At 38.6% G+C, this 27,524-nt stretch overlaps 1 protein-coding gene across 1 annotated transcript in view; it reads right to left on the reverse strand.

Annotated features, from left to right (window-relative positions):
* SUPT16H (SPT16 homolog, facilitates chromatin remodeling subunit) overlaps nt 1-27,524 on the reverse strand; it is a 52,379-nt gene that overhangs the window by 18,850 nt on the left and 6,005 nt on the right. The window contains exons 2-3 of the mRNA XM_007951148.2: nt 2,053-2,145; nt 98-268 (exon numbers count right to left, since the gene is read on the reverse strand). Coding sequence (XP_007949339.1) covers nt 98-268; nt 2,053-2,145 — 264 coding nt within the window. The remainder of the gene's footprint in view (nt 1-97; nt 269-2,052; nt 2,146-27,524) is intronic.

The raw sequence follows: 27,524 nt of genomic DNA on the forward strand, positions 1-27,524 counted from the left end.
CTTCCCCTTGCATTCTCCACAATTCCTATAGGGCATTTCTATTGATCACTTTTAAACACTATCTCCCATTTATGACAGAGGCTTTGTTAGTCCTGACCTTCTCTCGTATTAGCAGTGTGATGGCAGGGGCTCCATTAGCATTTTCATTGCCTTTAGTGTTGGCAATCTGTTTCAAGAACTCTACTTTCTTCTTGCTGGCCATAAAGATGATTTTGTCATCACAGAAGACCATGATGGTATCAGTTAATTCATAACCAAAGAGCCATGTCTGTGGAAAAAGACAATAGTGACAATAGTATTTACAGATAAAAAACAGACTCATTTTGACTTATCTGTAGACAAAATATAGTATCTGGAATTGATTTCAAAATAATATGGTGTAATTAAGATTGTGTGTCAACTTGGCTGGGCACTGGTTTTGAGTGGCTGGGCAGCTGGACATTATTCAGTTATTCCCCATGATGAGATTGTAATCACCTCCATGGTGGAATCTGCTATGAGCAGTTAAGAAGCTGCCTTCAGGGTGTGGCCTCTTTCCAGTATATTAGGAGAAGCTTTGGGAAAGGTCTCTAGGTTTTTGGCACATCTGGATCCTGCATTTGGCCGAGTCTTCATCTCAGTGGCCTGCTGCATTGTTTGCTAATCTCAGGACTCTGCCATTTTACTTGTCGATCTTGGGTTTGTCAGCCCCAGTAGCCAGCAGCTAGCTGTGTGAGTTACAAAAAGCCTCCAGCTCTAGTGGGCTTGGAACAGGAGGCCAAGCTCAAGTTCAAGGTCGAGGGGCCTTCACCCAACCCTTAGAGCCGGCACTTTGAACTCGGACTTCTAGCCTCTTAAACCGTAAGAGAATAAATTCCTGTTTGTTAAAGCCATCAATTTGTAAATACCAATTTGTAAATAGCAGCACTAGAAAACCAAGACAGGTGGGGAAACCTGAGTGTGAATGTAATGAAGTAAGATTGACCAGGAGTTGGTAAAATACTGAAGTAGATGGATGCATGAAGGTTCAATATGTTATTCTATCCACTTTCAGTGGTGTGAAGTAATTTATAATAAAAACCATCAAATCATTTAGATAATGTGTGTTTCTATCAATGTGAACTATATCACTGCTTAAGTAAAAATATGTAAAACAAGGGCTAGAGTAGTACCTCAGAGAACTGTGTGTTGTACTTCCCCAAAGATTGCTAGTTGTCTATCAATGATTCCCTCTCTCTCAAAATAGGCTGGATTTTTAGCTGGCACCTGCCCAGCGAAAAGATAATTTCCCATTCTTCCTCACAGCTAGTATAGCCAGAGATTAAATTTTGGTAATAATATGTAAGTGAAAGATTTGTGTGGGACCTCAAATAAGTCTCCTTAAAAGGAGATCTTCTATTTTCATTCTTTTCTCTATCTTTTTGCTTGGAATGCAGGGATGGCTGAAGCTCTAGCAGCACTTTTGCGCTAAGAACACAAAGGCTATACACTAGGGATGACAGAGTAGACCCAAAAGAGGCCTGGATCCCTAAAGAATATGCAAGACAAAAATAAATATTTTAAGCCAACCATTATTTACTGCTTTTGACATATGCAGTTAAATTCATCCTAACCAAAAAACCAAACTCACTGCTGTCGAGTCAGTTCTGACTCATAGCGACCCCTCCTTGGGTTCCCAAGGCAGTATCACTACGAAAGTAGACTGCTCAACCTTCCTTCTGAGGAGTGGCTGGTGTATTTGAACCACCAGCCTTCTGGTTAGCAGTTAAATGTCTTAGGCACTATGTCACCAGAGCTCCCAAATTCATCCTAATCAATAATGCTTTTCTTCTTTTTCCCTTATGTTCCTTTATCAGCACTATCCATCTCAACTTTCTGTGATGATGGGAGTATCCTATAGCTTCTTGATCCCATATGGTCATCACTAGTTACGTGTGGGTATTGAGAACCTGTAACATGGTTTGTGGGATTGATGAACTGAATTTTCAATGTGACTAGTGGCTACTGTATTGCCTAGTGTTAATATGCAGTTCAATGACCCCCCAGGGCTAAAAATTGCTGTAAATCTATCACCTGTAAGGCAGTTGATTTGGCATAAACAATTTCTTCATCAACACCCACTGATACAACAATGGCATCAACATTGGCATACTCATCTTCTCCTTTCTGAAAAAGAAAAAGTAGGTAATTTGGTCACTCTCTTTTTTTCAGTTAGCAACGTAAGAATACAGACCTCAGTATTTACCCAAGATATAATATTTTCCTAATAGAAGTTCTTAGTTTATGGTATATGCTAGCTTGGCAATCTCATAGCCATCAATTACTTTTTAGAAGCAGGTCTATTGAGATACAGCTCACATACTATACAATTTACCCACTTGAAGTGTTCAATTAAATTGCTTTTAACATACTCAGAAGTGTGCAACCATCAACACAATCTAATTTTAGAATATTTACATCACCCCCAAAAGAAACCCTGTGCCCATTTGCAGTCATTTCCTCTATCTTCCCACAGCCCCAGACAACCAATTTACTGTCTCTATGGATTTGCCTATCCGAGATACCTGATATAAATGGAATCATATAGTGTGTGGCCTGTGTCTAGCTTTTTCACTGAGAAAAGTTCATCTATGTCACAGTATGTATCAGTACTTCATCTTTTTCTTGATGAATTAATATTCCATTGTACAGATATAAACATTTGATTTATTCATTTATCAGATGATAGACATTTAGGATGTTTCTACTTTTTAGCTATCATGAATAACAGTGTAATGATCATTCATGTACAAGTTTTTATGTGAAGGTATATTTTGGTGGAATTGCTGGGTCCTATGAGGAATGCCAGATGATTTGGCAGTCTACTATTTTACATTCTTAACAACAATGTATGAGGAATCCATTATCTCCACACTCATGCCAATGCTTGTTATCTATCTTTTTGATTATAGACATCCTGGTGGTTCAGTGGTACAATTCTTGCCTTCCATATGGGAGACCCAGGTTCAATTCCTGGTCAGTGTACCTCATGCACAGCCACCACCTGTAAAGCCCTGTGTGTTGCTATGATGCTGAAAAAGTTCCAGTGGAGCATCCACATTATGACTAAGAAGAAAGGCCTGGCAATCTATCTCCTAAAATCACCCACTGAAAACCCTATGGACTACAACTGTCTGATCCCCAATCAATCATGAGGATAGCACAGGACCGGACAGCATCCTACAGTGTTTCATTATGTTGTGTGTGGGGTCACCTTGAGATGGCAGCTAAGATCAACAGTGAATGTGAAGTGGCATCTCACTGTGTTTTTATTGTGATTTGAGTAAAAGCTTACAGAGCAAATTCATTTCCCATGCAGTTCATACACATTTTGTCTCATACATTGACTGTCATTCCCCACAATGTAACAGCTTTCTTCCCACTTCTTCCCAGTAGTTCCCTCTTCCCTATGTCCTTCCCACCCATGCACTCCTGCCACTCCCCCAGCTGCCTCCTTGTACAAACAAGGCCCTTCTGTTCTCCCATGATTGACTGCTCCAAGGAGTGTATCTATCTACCTGACATAAATGTTTATTCCAACTGTGGTTTTGATTTGCATTTTCTTGATCACTAATGATGTTGGGGAGCGCTGGTAGCATAGTGGCTAAGACACTTGCCTGCTAACCAGATGGCTGGCGGTTCAAACCCACCAGCCACTCCTCGGAAGGAAGTGGGCAATCCTACTTCCGTAGTGATACTGCCTCGGAAACCCAAGGAGGGGTCGCTATGAGTCAGGTTTGACTCGACGGCACATAACAACAACAACAACAATGATGTTGAGCATCTTTTCATGTGCTTATTGATCATTTGTATACCCTTTTTTGAGTGGTATTTGAGAAATATCTGTTCAGGTCCTTTGCCCAGCTTTGGCACAATGGCTAAAGCATATGGCTGCTAACTAAAAGGTTGGTGGTTTGAACCCACTAACTACTCCGCAGAAGAAAGATGAGGCAGTTTGCCTTCTTAAAAATTTATAGCCTTGGAAACTCTACGTGGCAGTTCTACTCTGCCCCATAGGGTTGATATGTCACAATCAATATGATAGCAGTTAGCTTGATTTTTGGTCTTAATGTCTTCTTACTGAATTATATAAGATTTCTTTTTCTATTCTAGTTATATTTCAGATACAAGTCCCTTATCAGGTATGATATGCAAGTGTTTTCTCCCATTCTGTGAAGCTGCCTTTTCAACTTTCTTGATGGTGTCCCTTTGAAGCACAAATATTTTCAATTTTGATCAAGTCCAATTTATCTAATTTGTTGTGCTTTCAGTGACATATATAAGAAGGCTTTATCTAATCCAAGGACACAAAGATTATTTTCCTCTATAGAAGTTTTATAATTTTAGCTATAACACATTTAGATCTATGAATCATTTTAAGTAAATTTTTGTGTACACAGTGAGTGAGGTAGGAGCTCAACTGCATTCATTTGAATGTGAAGATCCAGCAGTTCTAGCACTATTTGTTGAAGAGACTGTTTTTCCCCACTGAAAAGCCTTGGTACTTTGGTTGAAAAATCAACTGCCCATAAATGTAAGGGAGTATAAGGGTTTATTTCTGGACTCTCAATTCTATTTCACTGACCTATTAGTCTAGCCTTATGTCAGTATTACACTGTAGATTTGTAGTATGTTTTGAAAACTCTGGCCTTTTTTAAAAATCATTTTTGTTGTGGTTGCTGAGAATATACACAACAGGACATACCTCAATTCAACCATTTCTACATGTAAATGCAGTGATAATGATTACATTCTCCAAGCTGGCAACATTTCTCACCCTTATTTTCCAAATTAACATAACTCACCACCCCCTAAATTTCCTATCTAATCTTTCAAGTTGCTGCTATCAATTTGATCTCATATAGCCAGTTCTTAAAAGAGCATGTTTTTTTAATGCATTTTATTGAAATATAATTTATGTACAGTGAAGTACACAAAACTAAAGTGACATGGGTCAATGTATTATTATTATTTTTTTTGCAGTGTTCTCTCCCCTCCCTTCCCACTCCTGGCAACCAACAAAGAAAGCTTCCCTCCACATATAAACCTTTCCTTGACCCTCCAACAACAATAAACTAATACTGTTTTTGTCCTTCTGTCATTGACTTATTTCACTCAGCATAATGTCCTCCAAGTTCATCCATACTATGTGGTGTTTTGCAGACTCTACATTATTCTTTAGTGCTACATAGCATTCCAGTATGTGTATGTACCATAGTTTGGTCATCCACTCTTCCGCTGATGGGCATGTAGGCTGTTTCCATCTTTTTGGTATTGTAAATAGTGCTGTGATGAACATGAACGTGCATATATCTGTTCCTATCTTGGCTCTCACCTCTCTAGGATATATACCTAGTAATGGGATTGCTGGGTCAAATGGTGTCTCCAATTCCAACTTTCTAAGGCAATTGGATTGTTAATTCCTTTGGTGTTGAGGTGTTGGAGTTTTCCATCAATCTTAGAGGTAAGTCCCTTGCCAGGTATGTAATTATCAGCAAATATGAATTTGTTCTGTCATTTTTGTAAAGTGCTTTTTCATTGTGTCGATTTCTTTGTTCTACATAATTTTCTATGCTGAGCTCGTTTTGTTTATGAATCATGTTATCACTTCCTTCATTGCTATTGTTTTAGTATTTGCTGAATATTTATGCTGGTCCTCTTTTTAATTTTGATGTGAAGGTTTATCATTTTTCTTTGAGGTTACCCTGTGATTTATAGTTTCCTTCTCAAGTGTAGAATAGTCCATTCTATCTTGTAGTTGTCTTGACTTCCCTACCACCTGTAAGTTCTGTTAACTACACAGATTTTTTTCCCTCTTTTTGGTTTGCTGTTGTCCTCATTTGTCGGTTGGTGTCTCTGGTTTCCTGTTTACAATCTTGTAGGCTTATTTACTTTGGATACTTCCATAGCTGGATTGGTTTCTGGGTTATATCATCATGTGTGTTAATGGTCAGTTGTTGTTCGTTGTTGTTGCTTCTCTGTCCAAAGTGCTCTCTTTAGCATTTCTTGTAAGGTTGGTCTGGTTTTAACAAATTCCCTTAATTTCTGCTTATCTGGAAATCCTAATTTCACCCTCATAGTCGAGGGACAATTCTGCTGGGTACATAATTCTTGGTCGGAAATTTCTCTTTCAGTGTTTTATATATACCATCCCACTGTCTTCTTGCCTGCATGGTTTCTGTTGAGAAATCCAAGCTTAGTCTTATTGGTTGCCCCTTGCAGGTAACTTTTTGTTTGTCCCATGCTGCTCTCAGGATTCTTTCTGTCTTTGGTTCTGTGAGTTTGATGATGATATGTCTTGGTGATTTTCTTTTGGGGTCTATCCTGTTTAGGGTTTGTTGGACTTCCTGGATGGATATATTCTCATCTTTCATTGTATCAGGGAAGTTCTCCTCCAACAAATCTTGGACAATTTTCTCAGTGGTTTCATTTTTTCTCTTCCTGTTCTGGAATTCCAATGACACATAGGTTATTCCTTTTGATGGTATCCCACATGAACCTTTGGCTATCTTCATTTTGTTTTGATCTTCTTTCTGACTGATCCCTTTCCAAAGACGTATTCAGGTATTTGTCTTCAATCTCATTAATTCTGTCTTCAATTCAACTCCTTTGCCCTTTCAATGTGTTACCTATTTCAGACAATTTAGTATTAATCTTCTGGATTTCTATCTGTAGATTTAGAATCATTTCTAATTTTTCATTTATTTTGTCATTTTGTTCTTGTATTTTCTTCCAAAATTCTTCTAGGGTTTTATCTTTGTTTTCCTTGGTCTCTCAATCCTTTGAAGATACCTAAATATAATTCTTTCGAATTCCTTATCAGGGAGTTCCAGTGCTACATCTTCCTCAGGGATGTGTTTTGGGTCTGTATCCTGGTCCCTGGTTTCTCCTGCTTTATCTTGCTGCTTTGTGTGGACTGTGATGCTCTGTTGTCTCCGAGGTATTGTGACGTTTTTGTTTATATTTAATTGGTGATTATATATGTCGGAGTGACTTGCCCACAATTTTCGTTTTGTTTTGTTTGTATGTTATCTATACAGAGGCAGGGTCCTGTGCTGTGCTCCTCTATTCACTAGTTGAGGGCACTTTATACACTCACCACCTGTCTCCTTTCCTGTTGTCAGCCTCTCGTATTTCCTTGCTGACCCTGGCAAACAGAGCCTGTTCTTAGGTCCTGTTTTCATTCAGGTTTTTCCACTAGTTGGTGCCTAATCCACTTCTGTATGTTGTTGTTGTTGTTGTTATGTGCCGTGGAGTCGGCCCCGACTCATAGCGACCCCTCCTTGGGTTTCCGAGGCAGTATCACTACGGAAGTAGGATTGCCCAACCTTCCTTCCGAGGAGTGGCTGGTGGGTTTGAACCGCCAGCCGTCTGGTTAGCAGGCAAGTGTCTTAGCCACTATGCTACCAGAGCTCCCCCACTTCTGTATAGTTCCTTTCAAAGCTTAGGGTTCCAGGATTATCTTCTCTATCTCTGTCAATTGGTTTTTCTTTTCTTTGTTGAAGAGGGCCTGTGTCGCTTGTCTGCCTATTTCTCCATCTTATCAGAAGTCATGCCAAAAGAGCATAATGTTTAAGGCAGACATTCTTAACCAGTGAAGCTAAACTATCATTTGGTTTTAAGAAGACTGCAGGGAATATTTCTGGATTAACGTTTAAAGACTATCTCAGGGCAATAGTTTCAGGGGTTCAGCCAGCCCCTGTGGCTCTAGAAATTCTGGATTACATGAGAAATCTGAAATTCTATTCTACTCCCTCCACCCCCAGCCCTTTTGATGAGGATTCTTCTACAGAATCTCTGACTAAACTGTTCTGTAACGGTAGCTGAGTACTATCCAGTTCTTCTAGTCTTACGGCAAGGGAGGCAGCTGTTCATGGAGGCCCCATCAGCTACTTTTGAACAACTCCATAAGAACATGGGAGTAGTATTACATGCTACAAAGTCAAATTTCTGGCTTTTCTTATGAAGTCAAGTAAAACAATTACAAAATACCCTTCAACATTTCTAAGCTTCTGGTTGGCAGTAAGAATGTAACTGTTTTGTTACATTCAGATGAGAATAACAACCAAGTACTCTTATTTCTCTACCACAACAAAATATATAACTCAGAAAGTTTACTAACTAGAACCTTTACATATTATCCCATTAATTTCAGTGAGAAAATGTATTCCCTTAGGCTGGACAAAGTTTAATATCAGTTCCCACCAATGATATAACAGCAGTAACTCACTGCTGTCGGATCTGACTCATAGTGACCCCCTCCTTGAGTTTCCAAGGTAGTTACACTACAGAAGTAGACTGCCCAACCTTCCTTCCAAACAACAGGAATGGTAGGTAAAATTATTAGTGCTTTATCATAGATTAAGGCAGGGGTACCAAGTACTTCTCACAAAGAAATACACTTGCAAAAAAAGCTAGTTCCACTTAAGAATATCTTCAAAGCTGCAAAAATGATAAATATTATGAAATCCTAGCCCTTGAGTACACAACTTTATAATATTCCGTGTAAAGAAATGGGAAGTACTCAAAGCAGGTCTGTTGCACAATAAAGTATGATGGTTATCTCAAAAAAAGAACTCATACAATTATTATTATTTGCAATAATTCAAAGCAGATACAAGTTTTTCTTTCTAAGGTACAGTCTTGGGTGGGTGGGTGGGTGAATGCTGCCTCATGTGGTCACCCATAGTACTGGCATCTGGGCAGCTCTGCCATCAACACACATGTCTGCAGCTTGCTCTGGGCTTCTTTACTTCTAGCTGGTGGGAAGGAAGAGAGCAGAGAGCCCAGGCTAAGTGTCTTTGTAGATGGCTTAAAATTACACCCCTCAGGGAGAACTTTGTCACTAGCCCACATCTCACTGCAGGAAGTCAAGGAAGTATCTTTTCTAGCTGAGCAGCCAAGTGTCATACAATTATTCAAGTAGAAGCTGAACTACTACTCACACAGGCTTGGTATCTGGCAGACATTTTCTTTTTTAAAATTTTTCTTGTGAAAGTTTACAGAGCAAATTCATTTTCCATACACCAGCAGTTCATACACATTTTGCTTCATGACATTGACTGTGTAATTGCCCACAACGTAACAGCTCTCTTCCCATGGCAGACATTTTCTTGAAAATGAATTAAGTGAGCCAGTCCCTTAATGGAAAACAATTGATGGTTTGTTGCCAATGATAAAATCTAATTTTCAAGCAAAATTTAAAACTCTGGAAAACCTTTTGCTATCAGCATGAACCTGACATGTTCTCTACTTACTTAAGGCTATTCTGATGAGATCAGTGGTGACATTAATGTATGTGGTTAGCTGACAGAATATAATGTGTAACTGTATAAAGAAATGTGTTAACACATAAAAGATGCAAAACTTAGGGAAGATATGCAAAATCCAGTATTTTCCAAATAAGCAATTCAAGATGCTCCAAAGTCACCCATGGATGAAAGATCCAAAGTAAATGATTGCAAAATGTTTATGAATTGTTGAATGGAACACTAATTTGTTCTGTAAACTTTTAGCCAAATCATAATTAAAACAAAGAAAACTATACGAAAGATCAATAGATTTGAATATAACTTATGTATGAAAGTCGTTATGGTTTCAGATTCCACATCGCAACTAACTTTTATGAGATTACCACTTTTAGAGTTTTAGCATAGTAACAAAGAATATCCACAATCACCTGGAAAAGCTGTCACGATATTTCCCAGCTTCATATAGGTACAAGGCTGTAGCTTCTCTATATATGCAATACAACCACCAAAGACAGTTTGAGATCTTGAGTAATTTAAGAACGTAAAGGGATCCCATCTGAAGTATGAGGACCACTGTGCTGTATGATTCCAATGACACATTACATTAACTTTAACATCATTCTCCTCCTCTCAATTTTTTGTTAAGCATATATATTCCAATTTGCCAGTAAACATGGGATATTGGCTAATTATATTCCCCCAACCTTCATAATCTCCCTAAAGAAGAAACAGACACTTCCCTAGAGTTAATACAATGTGTTCTGGATATCAAGCCAAAAACCAAACCCAGTGCTGTCGAGTTGGGTCCGACTCATCGTGACCCCTCCTTGGTTTCTGAGGCAGTATCACTATGGAAGTAGATTGCCCAACCTTCCTTCTCAGGACCGGCTGGTGGGTTTGAACTGCCAGCCTTCTGGTTAGCAGTCAAATGCCTTAGGCATTATGCCACCAGAGCTCCTGTACCGGATACATACATGTAATTTTATTCCTAAACAGGTGTCTGCAAAAACCTCCACAAAGCCCCTTTCAGTATTTTCTGATACTTGAAATTTGGTCAAAAGTAAAGTTTCAACAAAATAAAAGGTTATCAAAAATTTACAAAAATTTAAATACATGAATTTGCTCTGTAAATCTTCACCCAAATCACAATTAAAAAAAAAAAAAAGAAAAAAAAAATTCAAATACATAGTAACACATATTTTTAAAGTATACAAGGAATGCAATTTTGTAACTCAATCATGAATGATTTGGAAAACTTATCCTTGAAAATAAGGAAAGAGAAAAAAAAAGACCTACATACTTTTCTACAAAGATATGGGAAACAAACCCAACAGATATTTGAGGATTTCAATTCATATTAAATGCCCAGTTTTCCCCTGCCAATCAAAAAGGTGAATCCTAAGTTCTCTTGGAAACCTGTTACTTTGACGGGTTTTAAGAGTATTTCATAGAATACTCTTGATTCTTTCTTTAAAAAAACAGTTAGGCTCTAACCACAGACAAAATATATGTATTATCAGCAGAGTTTAAGACATCTAAAGGTAATGAATTTAGATCAAATTTTCTGAAAATGTGATTCAATGAAAAAAGATCACAATAAAACCTAAATATCATTTTGACAGTAAAATGTGGAATGTTACTTTGTATTTTTATACCTTACAAGAAACATAAATGTCTCAAAAGATTATACTGGAAAATAGCCTTCTGAGTTTGTGGGAGAATTTTTAAATAATCTGCTTATAAAACTTACATACTGACGTACTAAAGTAACATCATAATATACCAAAAAAACCCAACCTCACTGCCATCAAGTCTATTCCGATTCATAGCTACGCCCATTTGTTTTCCAAGGCAGTAAATCTTTATGGAAGTAGATTGCCCAGTCTTCCTTCCACAGAATGGCTGGTGGGTTTGAACCACCAACCTTCTGGTTAGCAGTTAAATGCCTTAGGCACTATGCCACCAGAGACCCTAACATTGTAATATAGTTATACATAATACAAAAATATTTTTAAACTAAATTATGTCAGAGATTTGTTTAAAAATAAACCAGTTTGGAGGAGGAGTTAATTTTAAAACAAAAAGACCCAGCAGGGCCAGCACTGCTTGCTCAGGTTCAGTTCCACAGTAGTACACTCTCAATGCTAGCCTACCTATTAGAGGCAGTTAGGTGATTCTGACTCATAGCAACCCCCATTGGGTGTCCATGGCTTTAAATGTTTATGGAAGTAGATTGCCCCTCTTCCTTCCATGGAGCAGGTAGTGGATTTGAACCTATGACCTTCTGGTTAGCAGCTAAATGCCTTATCCCACTACACCACCAGAGCTCCTTAGGTGCTCATTGGTACTGCTTAAATTGCCCCAGATTCTCACTGATTCCTTCTGTTCAAGCTATTCTTCAGGACTCGGACTTGAGCCCTTGTCATATCTGTGCTCCCTTTTCTACCTGAGCCACCATGCAACAATGACCCCTAGTTTGCCCAGATACCCATACCCACACAAAACATTTTGCATTTTTCCAAATTCTACCACGTTCAAGTATGTCTGGTCCACCTGACACCTTTATGTTGTGAAACAGGTATTTCAGGTGACTAATAGCAGCTACCTTTCATGTCATGTGTCCTGGATTTACTATATCCTTATAATAAAATTCTAGTAGCAATACTCATCACATTCAAAACCCCGTATCAAGGCCTAGCACACTCAAAACTTCCATACAAATATAAAGGCAGTCCTCAAATTAAGGGTGATTTAGTCTTTTACAGAAGGAGTTGAATGAGAAATCTAATTAAAATACAACATTAAAGTTAAAATACTTATTTACAACAGGATATATTATCATCAATAGGGCCCAAAGATGGAAACAAATTTCTTTGGAAAGTTTCTGATTTTTCCCTATATGGAGACTGAGGCTCACTTGGCAACCTTTTTCAGGAAGGATGTTAGTATGGGTGATCTTCTAAAACTGACTGGAAATTTCTCTTTCATCAACCGTAAGCAGCAGGAATCAAATAGATGATCTGTCTTCTGTACTTAAGAGAGGCAATTTGCCTAACGGTTAAGGGATCAGACTCTGAAGCCTGACTACCTGGGTTTGAATTCTTGATTCTACCATTTATTTTGACCTACCCTCTCTATTCACACTTGTCTCTTAGTTTGTCTTTCTGTGGTGGCTTATGTGTTACTGTGAGGCTGGAGGCTATGACACTGGTGTTTCAAATACCAGCAGGGTCATCCATGGTAGACAGGTTTCAACAGAGCTTCTAGACTAACACAGAATTGGAAGATGGATGGAGCCATCCACTTCTGCAAAAACTAGCCAGTGAAAACTTTATGAAGAGTAGTGAAACAATGTCTGACATAGTGCCAGAAGATAAGTCCTTTAGGTTAGAAGGCAGTCAAAATATGACTGGGGAAAAGCTACCTCCTCAAAGTAGAGCAGACCTTAATGATGTAGATGGACTAAAGCTCTCAGGACCTTCATTTGCTGATGAGGCACAACTCAAGATGAGAAGAAAAAGTTGCAAACATACATTAATAATTGGAATGTGAAACCACGAAGTATGAATCTAGGAAAATTAGAAGTAATTGAAAATGAAATGGACTGCATAAAGATCGATGCCCTAGATATTAGTGAACTGAAATGGACTGGTATTTCTTGGTATTTTGAATTAGACAATTATATGGTGCACTATGTCGGGAATGACAAATTGAAGAATGGCGTCGCATTCATCGTGTCAAAAAGAATTTCAAGATCTATCCTGAGGTACAATCCTGTCAGTGATAGGATAATACCTATACAACCTACAAGACTAGTTAATAATGTTGTTGTTGTTAGGTGCAGTCAAGTTGTCTCCAACTCACAGCGACCCTATGTACAACACAATGAAACAATGCCTGGTCAGTGCCAGACTCACGGTCCGTGCTGTACTTGAGGCCATCACTGCAGCCACTGTGTCGATCCATCTTGCTGAGGGCCTTTCCCTTTTCTGCTGACCCTCTACTTTACCAAGCGTGATATCCTTCTCCAGGGAATGGATCCTTCTGACAACATGACCAAAGCAGGTGAGACAAGGTTTGGCCATTCTTACTTCCAAGGAGCATTCCAGCTGCACTTCTTCAAGGACAGATTTGTTACTTCGTTTACCTGTCCATCATAGTCTCAGTATTCTTCACCAACACAACTCCTAAAGCATCAACTCTTCTCTGGTCTTCCTTATTCATTGTCCAGCTCTCACATGCATTAATTAAGAGGCAATGGAAAATATCATGGCTTGGGTTGGGTGCACCTTAGTTTTCAAGGAGACATCTTTGCTCTTCAGCACTTGAAAGAGGTCTTTTGCAGGACATTTGCCCAATATGATACGTCGTCTGATATCCTGACTGCTGCTTCCACTGGTGTTGATTGTAGAACCAAGTAATATGAAGTCTTTGACAACTTCAATCTTTTCTCCATTTATCGTGATGCTGTTTATTAGTCCAGTTGTGAGGATTTTAGTTTTCTTCACTCAAGTGTAATCCATACTGCAGACTGTAGTCTTCAATCTTCATCATGAACTCCTTCAAGTCCTCCTCACTTTCAGTAAGCAAAGTTGTATCATCTGTGTATCACAGGTTAATGAGTCTTTCTCCGATCCTGATACCATGTTCCTCTTCATATAATCTAGCTTCCTGGATTATTTGCTCAGTTTACAGATTGAATAAATGTGGTGAAAGGATACAACCCCGACACACTCCCTTCTTTACGTTAAACCATAAGTATCCCCTTGTTCTGTTCGAACGACAGCCTCCTGGTACAGGTTCCTCATGAGTACAATTAAGTGTTCTGGAATTCCCATTCTTCTCAATGTTATTCATAATTTGTTATGGTCCACACAATCAAATGCTTTTGCACAGACAATAATACATAAGTAAACATCTTTCTGGTATTCTTTGCTTTCAGCCAAGATCCACCTGACACGAGCAATGATATGCCTCATTCCACATCCTCTTCTGAATCCAGCTTGCATTTCTGGAAGTTCTCTGTCAATACACTGCTAAAACTATTTCTAAATTATCTTCAGCAAGATTTTACTTGTGTGTGATATTAATGATACTGTTCAATAGTTTCCATAATAGGATCACCTTTCTTTGGAAAGGGTATAAATACAGATCTCTTCCAGTCAGTTGGCCATTTAGCTGCCTTCCAAATCTCTTGGCACAGCTGAGTGAGTGCCTCCAGCATGGTATCCATTTGTTGAAACATCTCAATGGGTATTCCGTCAACTCCTGGAGCCTTGCTTTTTGTCATTTCCTTCAGTGCAGCCTCAACTTCTTCCTTCAATACCATTGGCTCTTGATCATATGCCACCTCCTGAAATGGAAAAACATCAACCAACTCTTTTTGGTACAGTGACTCATTGTATTCCTTTCATCTTCTTTTGTTATTTCCTGCATCATTCAATATTTTGCCCATAGAATCTTTCAGTATTGCAATTTGAGGGTTAAATTTTTTCTTCAATTCTTTCAGCTTGAGAAATGCTGTGTTCTTCCCTTTTGGTGATCTAACTCCAGGTCTTTGCACATTTCATTATAATAAATGGCTCTGTCTTCTCAAACTGCTCTTTGAAATCTGTTCAGCTCTTTTATCTTGTCATTTTTTCCATTTGCTTTAGCTACTCTCCGCTCAAGGGCAAGTTTCAGAGTCTCTTCTGACATCAATTTTCATCTTTTCTTCCTTTCCTGTCTTTTTAATGACCTCTTGCTTTCTTCATGGATGGTGTTCTTGATGTCATCCCACAATTCCTCTGGTTTTTGGTTACTGGTGTTCAATGCATCAAACCTAATTCTTTAGATGGTCTCTAAATTCAGGAGGGATATAATCAAGGTCATATTTTGGCTCTCGTGGACTTTACTGTTTTCAATTTCAACTTGAACTTGCATATGAGCAATCAGCTCCACAATCAGCTTCTGCCTTGTTTTGGCTGAAGATACTGAGTTTCTCCATTGCCTCTTGCCAAGATGTAGTCAATCTGATTCCTGTGTACTCCATCCAGCAAAGTCCACATGTATAGCTGCCATTTGTGTTGTTGAAAAAAAGGTATTTGCAATGAATAAGTCACTGGTCTTGCAAAATTCTACCATGCATTCTGTGCCATTATTTCTATCACCAATGTTGTATTTTCCAGCTCCCGGTGATTCTTGTTTTCAACTTTTGCATTCCAATCACCAGTGATAATTAACACATCTTGATTGCATGTTCAGTCAACTTCAGACTGCAGAAATTGGTAAAAATATCCAATTTCTTCATCTTTGGCTTCGGTGGTTGGTGCATAAATTTGAAAAGTAGAATTAACTGGTTTTCCTTGTGGATGTATGGATATTATTCTATCACTTATAGCACTGTGCTTCAGGATAGCTCTTGACACATGCTTTGTGATGATGAATGCCATGCCATTCCTCTTCAATCTATCATTCTCAGCATAGCAGAGCATGTGGTTGTCTGATTCAAAATGGCCAAAAACAGTCTCTTTCAGCTCACTAATGCCTAGGATATTGATCTTTATGTGTTCCATTTCATTTTTGACAACTTCCAATATTCATAGATTCATACTTTGTACATTTCATGTTCTGATTATTAATGGATGTTTGCAACTATTTCTTCTCATTTTGAGTCACACCACATCAGTAGTTGGAGGTCTCAAAAGCTTTACTCCATCTGTATCATTAAGGTCGGCTCTACTCTGAGGAGGCAGCTCATTCTATTGGGCAATGTTTCAGGGCTATTCATAAAGTTTACTCGTAATACAGCAGACAGCGTTTCACTGTTTTCATTAGCCAATTCTTTGAGAAGTGGATGGCCCCTTCCTTCTTACGAGTTTGTGTTAGTCTGGAAGCTCCACTGAAACCTGTCCACCATGGGTAACCCTGCTGGCATTTGCAACACCAATGGCATAGCCTCCAGCCTCACAGCAGCATGCAAGCCACCACAGGACGACAAAGTGACAGACAAGTTCCTCTCCATTAGTTGTTCCAAACCACTCTGCTCACTTCCAGACCTCCCTTAAAGGCTGCTTCCAAACACCCCCACGCCCAGTTCCAGTTAATACTAGTATTATTCAAATTTACACACCAATCACTAAAGCCAAATTGAAGATTGTTATGTCAGAAATTGACCAAATACGCAATCAAGATGCATTGATTACTAGTGATTGGGATGTGAAAATTGGAAACAAAGAAGAATTACCAGTAGTCGGAAGAAACGGCTTTGGTGACAGAAATGATGCTGGAAAGCACATGACAGAATTTTGCAAGATCAACAACTAATTTATTGCAAATACCTTTTTTTCAACAATATAAACAGCAGCTACACATGTTGGCTTCACCAGATGTAGTACATAGGAATCAGACTGACTACATCTGTGGCAAGAGGCAATGGAAAACCTCCATATCTTCAGTCAAAACAAGGCCAAGAGCTGACTGTGGAACAGACCATCAGTTGCTCATATGCAAGTTCAAGGTGAAGCTGAAGAAAATTAAAACAAGTTCACGAGAGCTAAAATATGACCTTGACAATATCCCACCTGAATTTAGACACCATATGAAGAACAGATTTAATGCACTGAACATCAATGACCAAAGACCAAATGAGTTGCAGGATGACATCAAAGGAAAAGACCCAAATGGATGTCAGAAGAGACTCTGAAACTTGCTCTTGATCAAAGAGTAGCTAAAATGAATGGAAGAAATGAAGAAAGAAAAGTGCTGAACACAAAATTTTAAAGGAGAGTTCGAGAAGACAAAGTATTATAATGAAATTTGCAAAGACCTGGGATTAGTCAACCAAAAGAAGAACACAGCCTTTCTCAAGCTGAAAGAACTGAAGAAAAAAATTCAAGCCTTGAGTTGCAATACTGAAGGATTCTATGGGCAAAATATTGAATGATGCAGGAAGCATCAAAAGCCGATGGAAGCAATACACAGTCACGGTACCAAAAATGACTGGTTGATGTTCAAGCATTGTAGGAGGCACATATGATCAAGAACTAATGGTACTGAAGAATTCCAAGCTGCACTGAAGGAATTAGCAAAAAACAAGGCTCCAGGAATTGTAGAAATATCTAGAGATGTTTCAACAAATGGATGCAGCACTGGAAGGGCTTATTTGTTTATGCCAAGAAATTTGGAAGACAGCTATCTGGCCAACTGACTGGAAGAGATTGCTATTCCAAAGAAAGATGATCCAAGAGAATGTGGAAGTTATGGAACAATTATCATTTATACCACAAGCAAGTGATACTAAATTTTGCTGAAAATAATTAAAAAATGGTTGCCGCAGTATATGGACGGGGAACTTCCAAAAATTCAGACTGGATTCAGAAGAAGGTATGGAATGAGGGCTATCATTGTTGTCAGATGGATCTTGGTTGAAAGCAAATACCAAAAAGATGTTTACCTGTGTTTTACTGAGTAGGCAAAGGCATTCACCTGTGTGAGTGTAACAAACTGTGGATAATGTTGTAAATAACAGGAATTCCAGAAGACTGAATTTTGATAATGAGGAATCTGTACATAGACCAAAAGGTTGTTGTTCAAACACAGGAATACTGAATGGTTTAAAATCAGGAAGGGTGTGCGCCAACGTTGTTAAGCTCTCACCACATTTATTCAACCTGTACGCTGAGTGAATACTCTGAGACCTGGAATATATCAAGAACACTATATCCAAATTTGAGGAAGACTCATTAACAACCTGTAATATACAGATTACACAACCTTACTTGCTGAAAGTAAAGATGACTGAAACTACTTACTGATAAAGATCAAAGAGTAAAGTATGCAGTATGAATTACACGCCAACATAAAGAAAATGAAAATTCTCACAACTGGACCAATACGCAATATCATGATAAATGGAGAAAAGTTGTTAGGAATTTCATTTTACTGGATCCACAATCAACATCCATGGAAGCAGCAGTCAGAAAATCAGACGTTGTTCTGCACATTGCAAATGTGCTGCAAAAGACTTTTAAAAAAATTTTTATTGTGATCTGGGTGAAAGTTTACAGAGCAAATTCATTTTCCATGTAGCAGTTCATACACATTTTGTTTCTTGACGCTGACTGCAATTCCCTACAATGCAACAGCTCTCTATCCACTTCCTCCCTTTAGTTACCTCTTCCTTGTGTCCTTCTTCGTTATGCCCTCTGAGCTATTTCCCTGTGCAAATACTGCCTTTCTGTTCTCTCATGATTGATCACTCTAAGGATGTAAATATTCACCCTATATGCCTGTCTACTGCTTGGCTGGCAGGCAGGCATGGAAGTGAGTTTCAAATCCAGGCCTCAAAGGTAACTAGGGGCCATAGTCTTGAGGGTCTCACCAGACTCTATCAGACCAGTAAAACCTGGTCTTTTTTATGATTCTGAATTTAGTTCCACATTGTTTTCCCACTCTATCCAGGATCTCCTGCACTGATCCATTTCCAAATGGTTAACGGTGGTAGCTGGGCACCATCTAGTTCTTCCAGTCTCATGGTCATATAAGCTGAGGTTTTCATGCTCCCTCGAACTAATTATTTCCATGAATCTTTAGTTTTCTTCATTCTTCTTTGCTCTGGACGAGGAGAGACCCATTGTTGCATGCAGATGGCCACCTGCAAGCTTTTAAGATCCCAGACACTACTCACCAAAGTAGGATGTATAACAATGTTTGTGTAGTATGTTATGCCAATTGAGCTTGATGTCCCCTACGACCATGGTCCTGAGCCCACAACCAACAATTTGTGCCATCAGCGTGGTTGACTGTGCCTAAGAAGTTATCATAACTTTGCCCCCTGTTAGCTCTGTTATATATATAGACATTACTACAGCACATACAAATACATATACAGAAGTATCATCTGCCAACTTGATACATGGTCACGGGTATATTCCCTTTTGCCCAGACATACCAGATCATTCAGCCTGTTGCAAAAGACCTCTTTAACATGTTAAGAAGCAATGATGTCACCTTGAAGAGTAATGTGTGTCCAGCCCAAGCCATGATATTTTCAATCACCTCATATGCATGTGTGGACTTGAAGCACTTACTGATGAAAATCAAAACTATAGCTTTCAGTATGGATTACACATCAACATAAAACAAAAATCCTCACAATAAGCAATCATGATAAATGGGGAAAATATTGAAGCTGTGAAGGATTTCAGTTTCCTTGGATCCATAATCAACACCTATGAAAGCAGCAGTCAAGAAATCAAGGGACATACTGCATTGGGCAAATCTGCTGCAAAAGATCCCTTTCAAGGGTTAAAGAGCAAGGACATCACTTTGAAGACTAAGGTTGCATGACCCAAACCATGATATTTTCGATTTTCTCACATGCATGCAAAAGCTGGATAATGAAGTATGATGACCAAAGAATTATTGATCCATCTGAAATATGCTGGTGAAAAGTATTGAATATACCATGAACTGTCAGAAGAATGAACAAATCTGTCTTGGAAGAAGTTCAGCCAGAATGCTCCTTAGAAGCAAGGATGCTTGCTTCTTACATACTTTGGATATAGTCATCCGGAGGGGCCAGTCCCTGGGACGGCCATCATGCTTTGGTAAAGAAGAGGGCTGGCGAAAAAGAGGAAGACCTTCAATGATAGATTGACACAGAGGCTATAACAATGGGTTCAAACACAGCCACAATTATGAAGATGGTGCAGGATAGGACAGTGTTTCATTCTGTTGCATATGGGAACTGGAACTCACTCGATGGCACCTAAGCACAGCAACTCTGTGCTCCAGTCTCCTTAATCTCATTAGTAAATGTTGTGAGAAAGAAATAATATAAAGTGCTTAGAATAGTGGTTGGTTAGCTCATACGGTTTCTAGTTTTATTTTAAAATTGTGGTTTGGGCCCAAGTTTAGAGAGCAAGTTAGTTTTCCATTCAACAATTTATATACATTTTGTTTTGTGACATTAGTTTCAATCCTCTCAATGTGAAAGCACTCTTTCCACTCTTCCCTGAGTTCCCCACTCCCATTTGTCCTTTCCTGTACCTTCTTGTCTTCTAGGCTTTGTCATGGGGTAAATGCTGCCCTTTTGGTCTGATGTGGTTGATTGTTCTCAGAAGTCTATTCCTCATGGGTGCACTTACAAGCCTGTCTATTGTTTGGCTGAAAGGTGATTCATTATTATTATTAAAGACTGGAATGGTTATTTGTCAAAAATGTACAGAATACCATATCACTACTGGTACTTATGTTAACAATCAGGTGTTGATTACACAAGCAGAACAGAATACATACAGCAGAACAGACTTTCACACAAATTTTTAGGTGGTGCCCAGATGTGGCTTTAAATTTTCAATCACAAAGCAAGATTTATAGACTTTTCAACATGTAAATCTCTTTTTAAAAAAATTTTATTGTGATTTGGTGTTAGTTTATCTTTTAAATCTCCTGATTACATCAAGAATATATCTGTTTGGGGCTAGTCCTTAACACCTACTACAATTTAACAACATAGTTGTGCTCATAGTACATTTTTTTTTTTTAAAGTTACTTTTATTTTTGGTAAGTGAAACAAGTTTCCATTTACAGTGAATGTACAGTATCTTTTCTGAATGTATTTAAGTTCAAAGAGTTCAATTTTCATTTTTGGAAAATGAAAAGCAAAATAAGCAGAGCTGGAGTAGTTACATCACAAGTGGCTAACAAGCAATCTCACTGAAAAGATATTGATGAGAAAAAGCGTGCACATCTCATAGAACTCAGATGGGCTCAGAACTGGAGAGACACCATAGTATTGGGAAGGGGAAAGGAATATGTATATATATGTAAATGAGTTCAGGGCTATAAACAGAGGCTGGTCAGCTAACTCCATGTGGACTTCAGTTCTGAGAATCTGAGATAAGTCCTAATCCCTCTGTAAAAGACTTGACTTGTTCTCTGGAGAAATGGGCTCTGAAAAGCTCTAGACTCAGATATCAGGCCTAGTAGAAGATAAGGATTACACACTGAAGAATGAAATTCTACATTCTGAATGATAATAAATGGGAACAAATGTCCCTAAAACAAGAATTAGAGGATTATTCTTAGAGCAACTTCAGTGACTTGAGAGAACACACTCCCAGACACTGACATCTGGGGTCTTCCACACAGTAAGTTAGCCTATTTACTCTATAGGATACCTACAAGTTGAGAGGCCTCATTCACGTAGCTCTTACAATCAGTTTTTTATTGCCTTATTCTTAATATGAGCAGCTACGCTTATTTTAATTTTAAAGAAATCAGGGGGAAAAAAAAATTAAAGAGAAACATCCTCTAATAAGAGAGAACTACGTAAGAGTATATCTATCAAATGAGGGAGAAAAGAGCTTACAATGAAAGAAATCTTATCAAATTCAAAGTAATTGCTAAAGTAAAGGAAAATTCCAATAAAGTAGAGAAGTAAACAATCTCTGGAAGTGGAAGACAAGAGAGATGGGAAATAAAATAGATAAAAGATTTAATGCAATAAGTATGAACCCTACTGAATGGCAATTTAAAAAAAAAAGAGAAAAAGAGAGAGAGAGAGAGAGAGGAAGAGAGAGAGAGAGAGAGAGGGAGAGAGAGAGAGAGAAATCACTGGGAAAATGGAGGGGGCTAATTTATTAAAAAATACAAGAAAACTTCCTAAAATGGAAGGATGTGATTAAAAGGGCACCTCGCTCCCAACTCAATGCAAGAGAAAAATAAACTCATACCAAGGCTCATCACTATGTTCTAAATTCTAAAACACAAGGAATAAAAATATTGTTCTGTAAGTAGACAAAGAAAAACCAGCCTTGATATTAGAACAGAACACAAAACTGAACAGCCTTCTCAAAAATACTGAAAATTTGAGCCATGACAAGAACAGACACATGCACACCTATGTTCATCGCAGTACTATTTACAATAGCCAAAATATGGAAACAACCTAGGTGTCCATCAACTGAGGAATGGATAACCAAACTATGGTACATATACACAATGGAATACTATGCAACCCTAAAGAAAAACCTAGAATCTGCAAAACACCGCATAACGTGGATGAACTTGGAGGACATTATGCTGAGTGAAATAAGTCAATCACAGAAGGACAAATATTGTATTGGTCTGTTATTGTAAAAGTCAAGGAAAGGCTTATCTAAGGAAGGAAATTTTCTTTGTTGGTTACCAGGGGTGGAAGGGGAGAGGAGGGAACACTGTTAGACAGGTAGAGACAAGTACTGATTTGGGTGAAGAGAAGGCCAATATATCAAATGTGAGTGATAAACATGGTGGCATTGAGAAAGAGGAAGACATAGAGGTACATGGGAGGTACAGACAACAAAGATGAACCCTTGTGTACATACAGTACTATGTTGTCAGTCAAGGCAAATATGGGTATACGGGTGGATAGATGGATGGACAGGCTGAACTATTAGGTATGTCTATGAAGCAGGGAGTGTACCCAAGACCATGCATAGGGTCGGCAATAAGTGTATTTGTATGATCTGAATTCCCAGGTGTATAGCAGAGCTGACAAGGGACAAGCTTGTAGTCACTTCTTGGTCACAGCCAGCTACACAGAGAGAGTGAGTAGTTGAACCTGTGGGCTCAGGACCATAGTCACAGGGAACATCAAGCTCAATTGGCATAACATACTACACAAAACATTGTTTCCCAACCTACTTTGTTGAGTAGTAACTGGGATCTTGCAAGCAGCCATCTAGATGCAACGATGGGTCTCTCCTCGTACAGAGCAAAGAAGAATGAAGAAAACCAAAGATTCATGGAAACAATTAGTCCTAGTGACTGGTACACCATGAGATTCACAGCCATTATGACTATGAGACCAGAAGAGCTAGATGGTGCCTGGCTACCACTGTCAACCACTAAAAAGGGGATCTATGTAGGAGGCCCTGGATAGAGAGGGAGAATAATGTGTAACAAAACTGAAAATCATTTGGGGGAAAAAAAAAAGGGAGACCAGGTTTGCTGGTCTGATAGAGCTTGGTGGAACCACTGAGACTATGGCCCCTAGCTGCCCTTCAGGTCTGGAATTGAACCAACACCTATGGCTTCCAGCCAAACAAAACACAGGCATATGAGTTGAACATTTACCTGAGGTAGATACACTCCTTGGAGAAAACAATCATGGGAGAAAGAAGGGCTGCTTATGCACAGGGAGACAGCTCAGGGGGCAGGAATGCATGAAGGGATGGACACAGGGAAGAGGTAACTATTGGGAGTAAGTGGGAGGGGAGTCGTTGCACTGGGGTAAATTGTAGTCCATGTCATGAGACAAAGTATAGGTGAACTGCTACATGGAAAGTGAATTTGCTCTGTAAATTTTCACCCAAATCACAATCAATCAATCAATCAACAAATAAATAAATAATGAAAGTTTGAAGAAAAATAAGAACTTCAAAATTCTGAGCAGAAAAATTTCAACTTAAGAATTTTATACCCACTGAGCTAAAGTGAGAAACGAACAAAACTTTTAAAAACATACACGGGATCAACAAATTCATATCCTCTCTTAAGATGCTCGTAGAGAAAATATTACAGTAAACAAAGGAAACAAATTAAGAAATGGGTTCTAGGATACAGGGATCCCTTGGTACTGGAAAGCAACTTGTACTGACACAGCAGGATAACACAAGGCTGAAACCAAAGCCAAAATCATTGCCACAGAGTCAATTCCGACTCACAGTGACCCTTTTGGGTGGAGCAGAACTGCCCCACAGGGTTTTCAAAGCTATAAATCTTTATGTAAGCAGACTGCTTCACCTTTCTCACATCAAGTTGCTGGTGGGTTTGAACTCCTCCTGGTTAGCATCCCACTGTTTTAAACACAATGCTACCAGCTAGGTGGGTTAGAAAAACAAAGACAGAACTAATAAAATAGCTTATGTATGAACATTTTATAATATAATATCAATGAGATAACAGATTGGCTAGAAAAAATTAAGGCTAGGCAGATAAATGAGAAAAAATGAGGTAATGATTAAAGCCAGTAAAAATTAAAAACTGTAGAGCAAAGGAAAGGCAATCAAAACCTATGACTTTATCCAGCAATGAGAATATTTAATGTGAATATAACAACGTAAGGAAGCTCTGGTGGTGTAGTGCCTAAGGCATTTGACTGCTCATCAGAAGGCTGGCGGTTCAAACCCACCAGCCACTCCTCGGAAGGAAGACTGGGCAATCTACTTCTGTAGAGATACCATCTCGGAAACCCAAGGAAGGGTCACTAGGAGTTGGAATCGACTCGATCAATGACAGTGAGTTTGTTTTATTTTTTTATGACAACATAAACACTAACTACTGATTTTACTAAAAATTATGAAAGAAACTTAGGAAGGATGGATGTGTGATAAAGTAAGAAAATAAAATGTTAATTGTAGATTCTAAATTAATGATATAGATGAAGATGTTGGCACAAGCCATGAAGGGTTGTGTCTGGATGATAAAAGTTCGGGAAATACTGCAGTAGAGGACCAACTATCTTCCTCTGAACTGAATGAAAACTAGCTTAACAGAGGAACATTTCTGAGTCTCCAGTTGCAGTTAGGGTACCCATATAATTTATCATCCAAAAAGAAAATATTGAGAATAAAAGGGTATGCCACTTATAATTACATAAGGACAACAGGTGAACAGTTCCAAGAAAAGCAGAACTTATGAGAACCTAAAGTTTAATATGGGCGGAAATCTCTTTAAACCAAGAAAAAGATGTGTGAAATTCTAAGTAATCAAGTGGCCACCATTCACTGAGTGACTACTTGCCAGACCCTACATTTAGTATTGGAGATAAAAACAAGTATTACCAAATACCAGCCTTTCTAGGCATTTACTTCTAACTAGCCCTTACTTGTTCAAAGAAGGAAGAAGCCATCCAGTTCTCAAAGAATTGGCCAGTGAAACCTTATGAATAGCAGTGAAACACTGTCTGATGTGTTACTAGAAAACTTTATGAATGGCCCTAAAACGCTGTCCAATATAGTGCCAGAAGATGAGCCTCTCAGGTTGGAAGGCACTCAAGATACGACTGGGTCAGAGATGCTTCCTCAGAGTAGAACCAAACTTAATGATGTGGATGGAGTAAAGCTTTCAGCACCTCCATTTGCTGATGTGGCACAATTCAAGATGAGAAGAAACAGCTGCAAACATCCATTAATAATTGGAACATGGAATGTATGAAGTATGAATCTAGGAAAATTGGAACTTGTCAAAAATGAAATGGAACTCATACAAATCGATAGCCTAGGCATTAGTGAGCTGAAATGGACTGGTTTTGGACATTTAAAATCAGATAATCATTATGATCTATGATGCCGGAATGAAAAGAGGAATGGTGTGGCATTCATCATCACGAAGAATGTAACAAGATCAATCCTGAAGTACAATGATAGTAATAGTATCATTGACAGGACAACATCAATATCCCTACAAGAAAAACCAGTTAATACTACTATTATGCAAATTTACACACCAACCACCAAAGCCAAAGATGAGGAGATTGAAGACTTTTACCAACTTCTGCAGTCTGAAATTGATCGAACATGCAATCAAGATGTGTTATCACTGGTGACTGGAATGCAAAAGTTGGAAACAAAAAACAATCACCAACAGTTGGAATATACGGCCTTGGTGATAAAAATAGCACTGGAGATCTCGTGATAGAATTTTGCAAAACCAATAACATTCTTTGCAAATACTTTTTTTCAATGACACAAATGGCAGCTGTAACACGTGGACTTTGCCCGATGGAGTACACAGGAATCAGATTGACTACATCTGTGGTGAGAGGCAATGGAGAAGCTCAGTATCTTCAGCCAAAAGAAGCTAGGAGCTGACTGTGGAACAGACCATCAACTGCTCATATGCAAGTTCAAGTTAAAGCTGAAGACAATTAAAAGAAGTCCACAGGGGCCCAAATATGATGTTGATTATACCTCTCCTGAATTTTGAGACTATCTAAGGAATAGATTTGATGCACTGAACACCAATGAACAAAAACCAGAGGAACTGTGGGATGATATCAAGAACATCATCCAAGTGGCTTCTAGCCAAACAAAAGACAGGCATATAAGTTGAACATGTACCTGAGGTAGATACACTCCTTGGACAGAATGATCATGGGAGAAAGAAGGGCTGTTTATGCACAGGGAGACAGTTCAGGGGGCAGTAGTGCATGGAGGGATGGATACAGGGAAGAGGTAACTATCTGGAGGAAGCGGGAGGGGAGCTGTTGCATTGGGGTAAATTGTAGTCAGTGTCATGAGACAATATGTGTGTGAACTGCTGTATGGAAAGTGAATTTGCTCTGTAAACAGCATCCATGAAGAAAGCAAAAGGTCATTAAAAAGACAGGAAAGGAAGGAAAGACCAAAATGGATGTCAGAAGACTCTGAAACGTGCCCTTGAATGGAGAGTAGCTAAAGCAAATGGAAGAAATGACAAGATAAAAGAGCTGAACGGAAGATTTCAACAAGCAGCTTGAGAAGACAAAGTCAATTATTATAATGAAATGTGCAAAGACTTGGAGTTAGAAAACCAAAAAGGGAGAACATGTTCAGCAATTCTCAAGCTGAAAGAAATTGAAAAAAAAAAATTTAAGCCTCAAGTTGCAATACCGAAAGATTCTATAGGCGATATAGTGAATGATGCAGGAAACAGCAAAAGAAGATGGGAGGAATACACAGTCATTGTACCAAAAAGAACTGGTAGATCTTCATCTATTTCAGGAGGCATATGATCAAGAATCAATGGTAATGAAGAAGTTGAAGCTGCACTGAAGGAACTGTCGAAAAGCAAGGATCCAGGAATTGACGGAACACCCACTGAGATGTTTCAACAAATAGATGCCGTGCTGGAGGCACTCACTCAGCTATGCCAGGAGATTTGGAAGACAGCTACCTTGGCCAACTGACTGGAAGAGATCCGTATTTGTATCCATTCCAAAGAAAGGTCATCCCACAGAATATGGAAATTATCGAACAGTATCATTAATATCACACGTAAGAAAAATCTTGCTGAAGATTAATTAAAAAATGGTTGCAGTAATATACTGACAGTGTACTTCCAGAAATGCAAGCTGGATTCAGAAGAGAACGTGGAACGAGGGACATCACTGTTGATGTTAGATGGATCTTGGCTGAAAGCAAAGAATATCAGAAAGATGTTTACTTGTGTTTTATTGACTATGCAAAAGCATTTGATTGTATAGACCATAACAAATTAAGGATAACACTGAGAAGAATGGGAATT

The sequence above is a fragment of the Orycteropus afer genome, unplaced genomic scaffold (genome assembly GCF_000298275.1).
Source record: "Orycteropus afer afer isolate SDZICR_OR568_19922 unplaced genomic scaffold, OryAfe1.0 scaffold00292, whole genome shotgun sequence".
Taxonomy (NCBI): Eukaryota; Metazoa; Chordata; class Mammalia; order Tubulidentata; family Orycteropodidae; genus Orycteropus; species Orycteropus afer.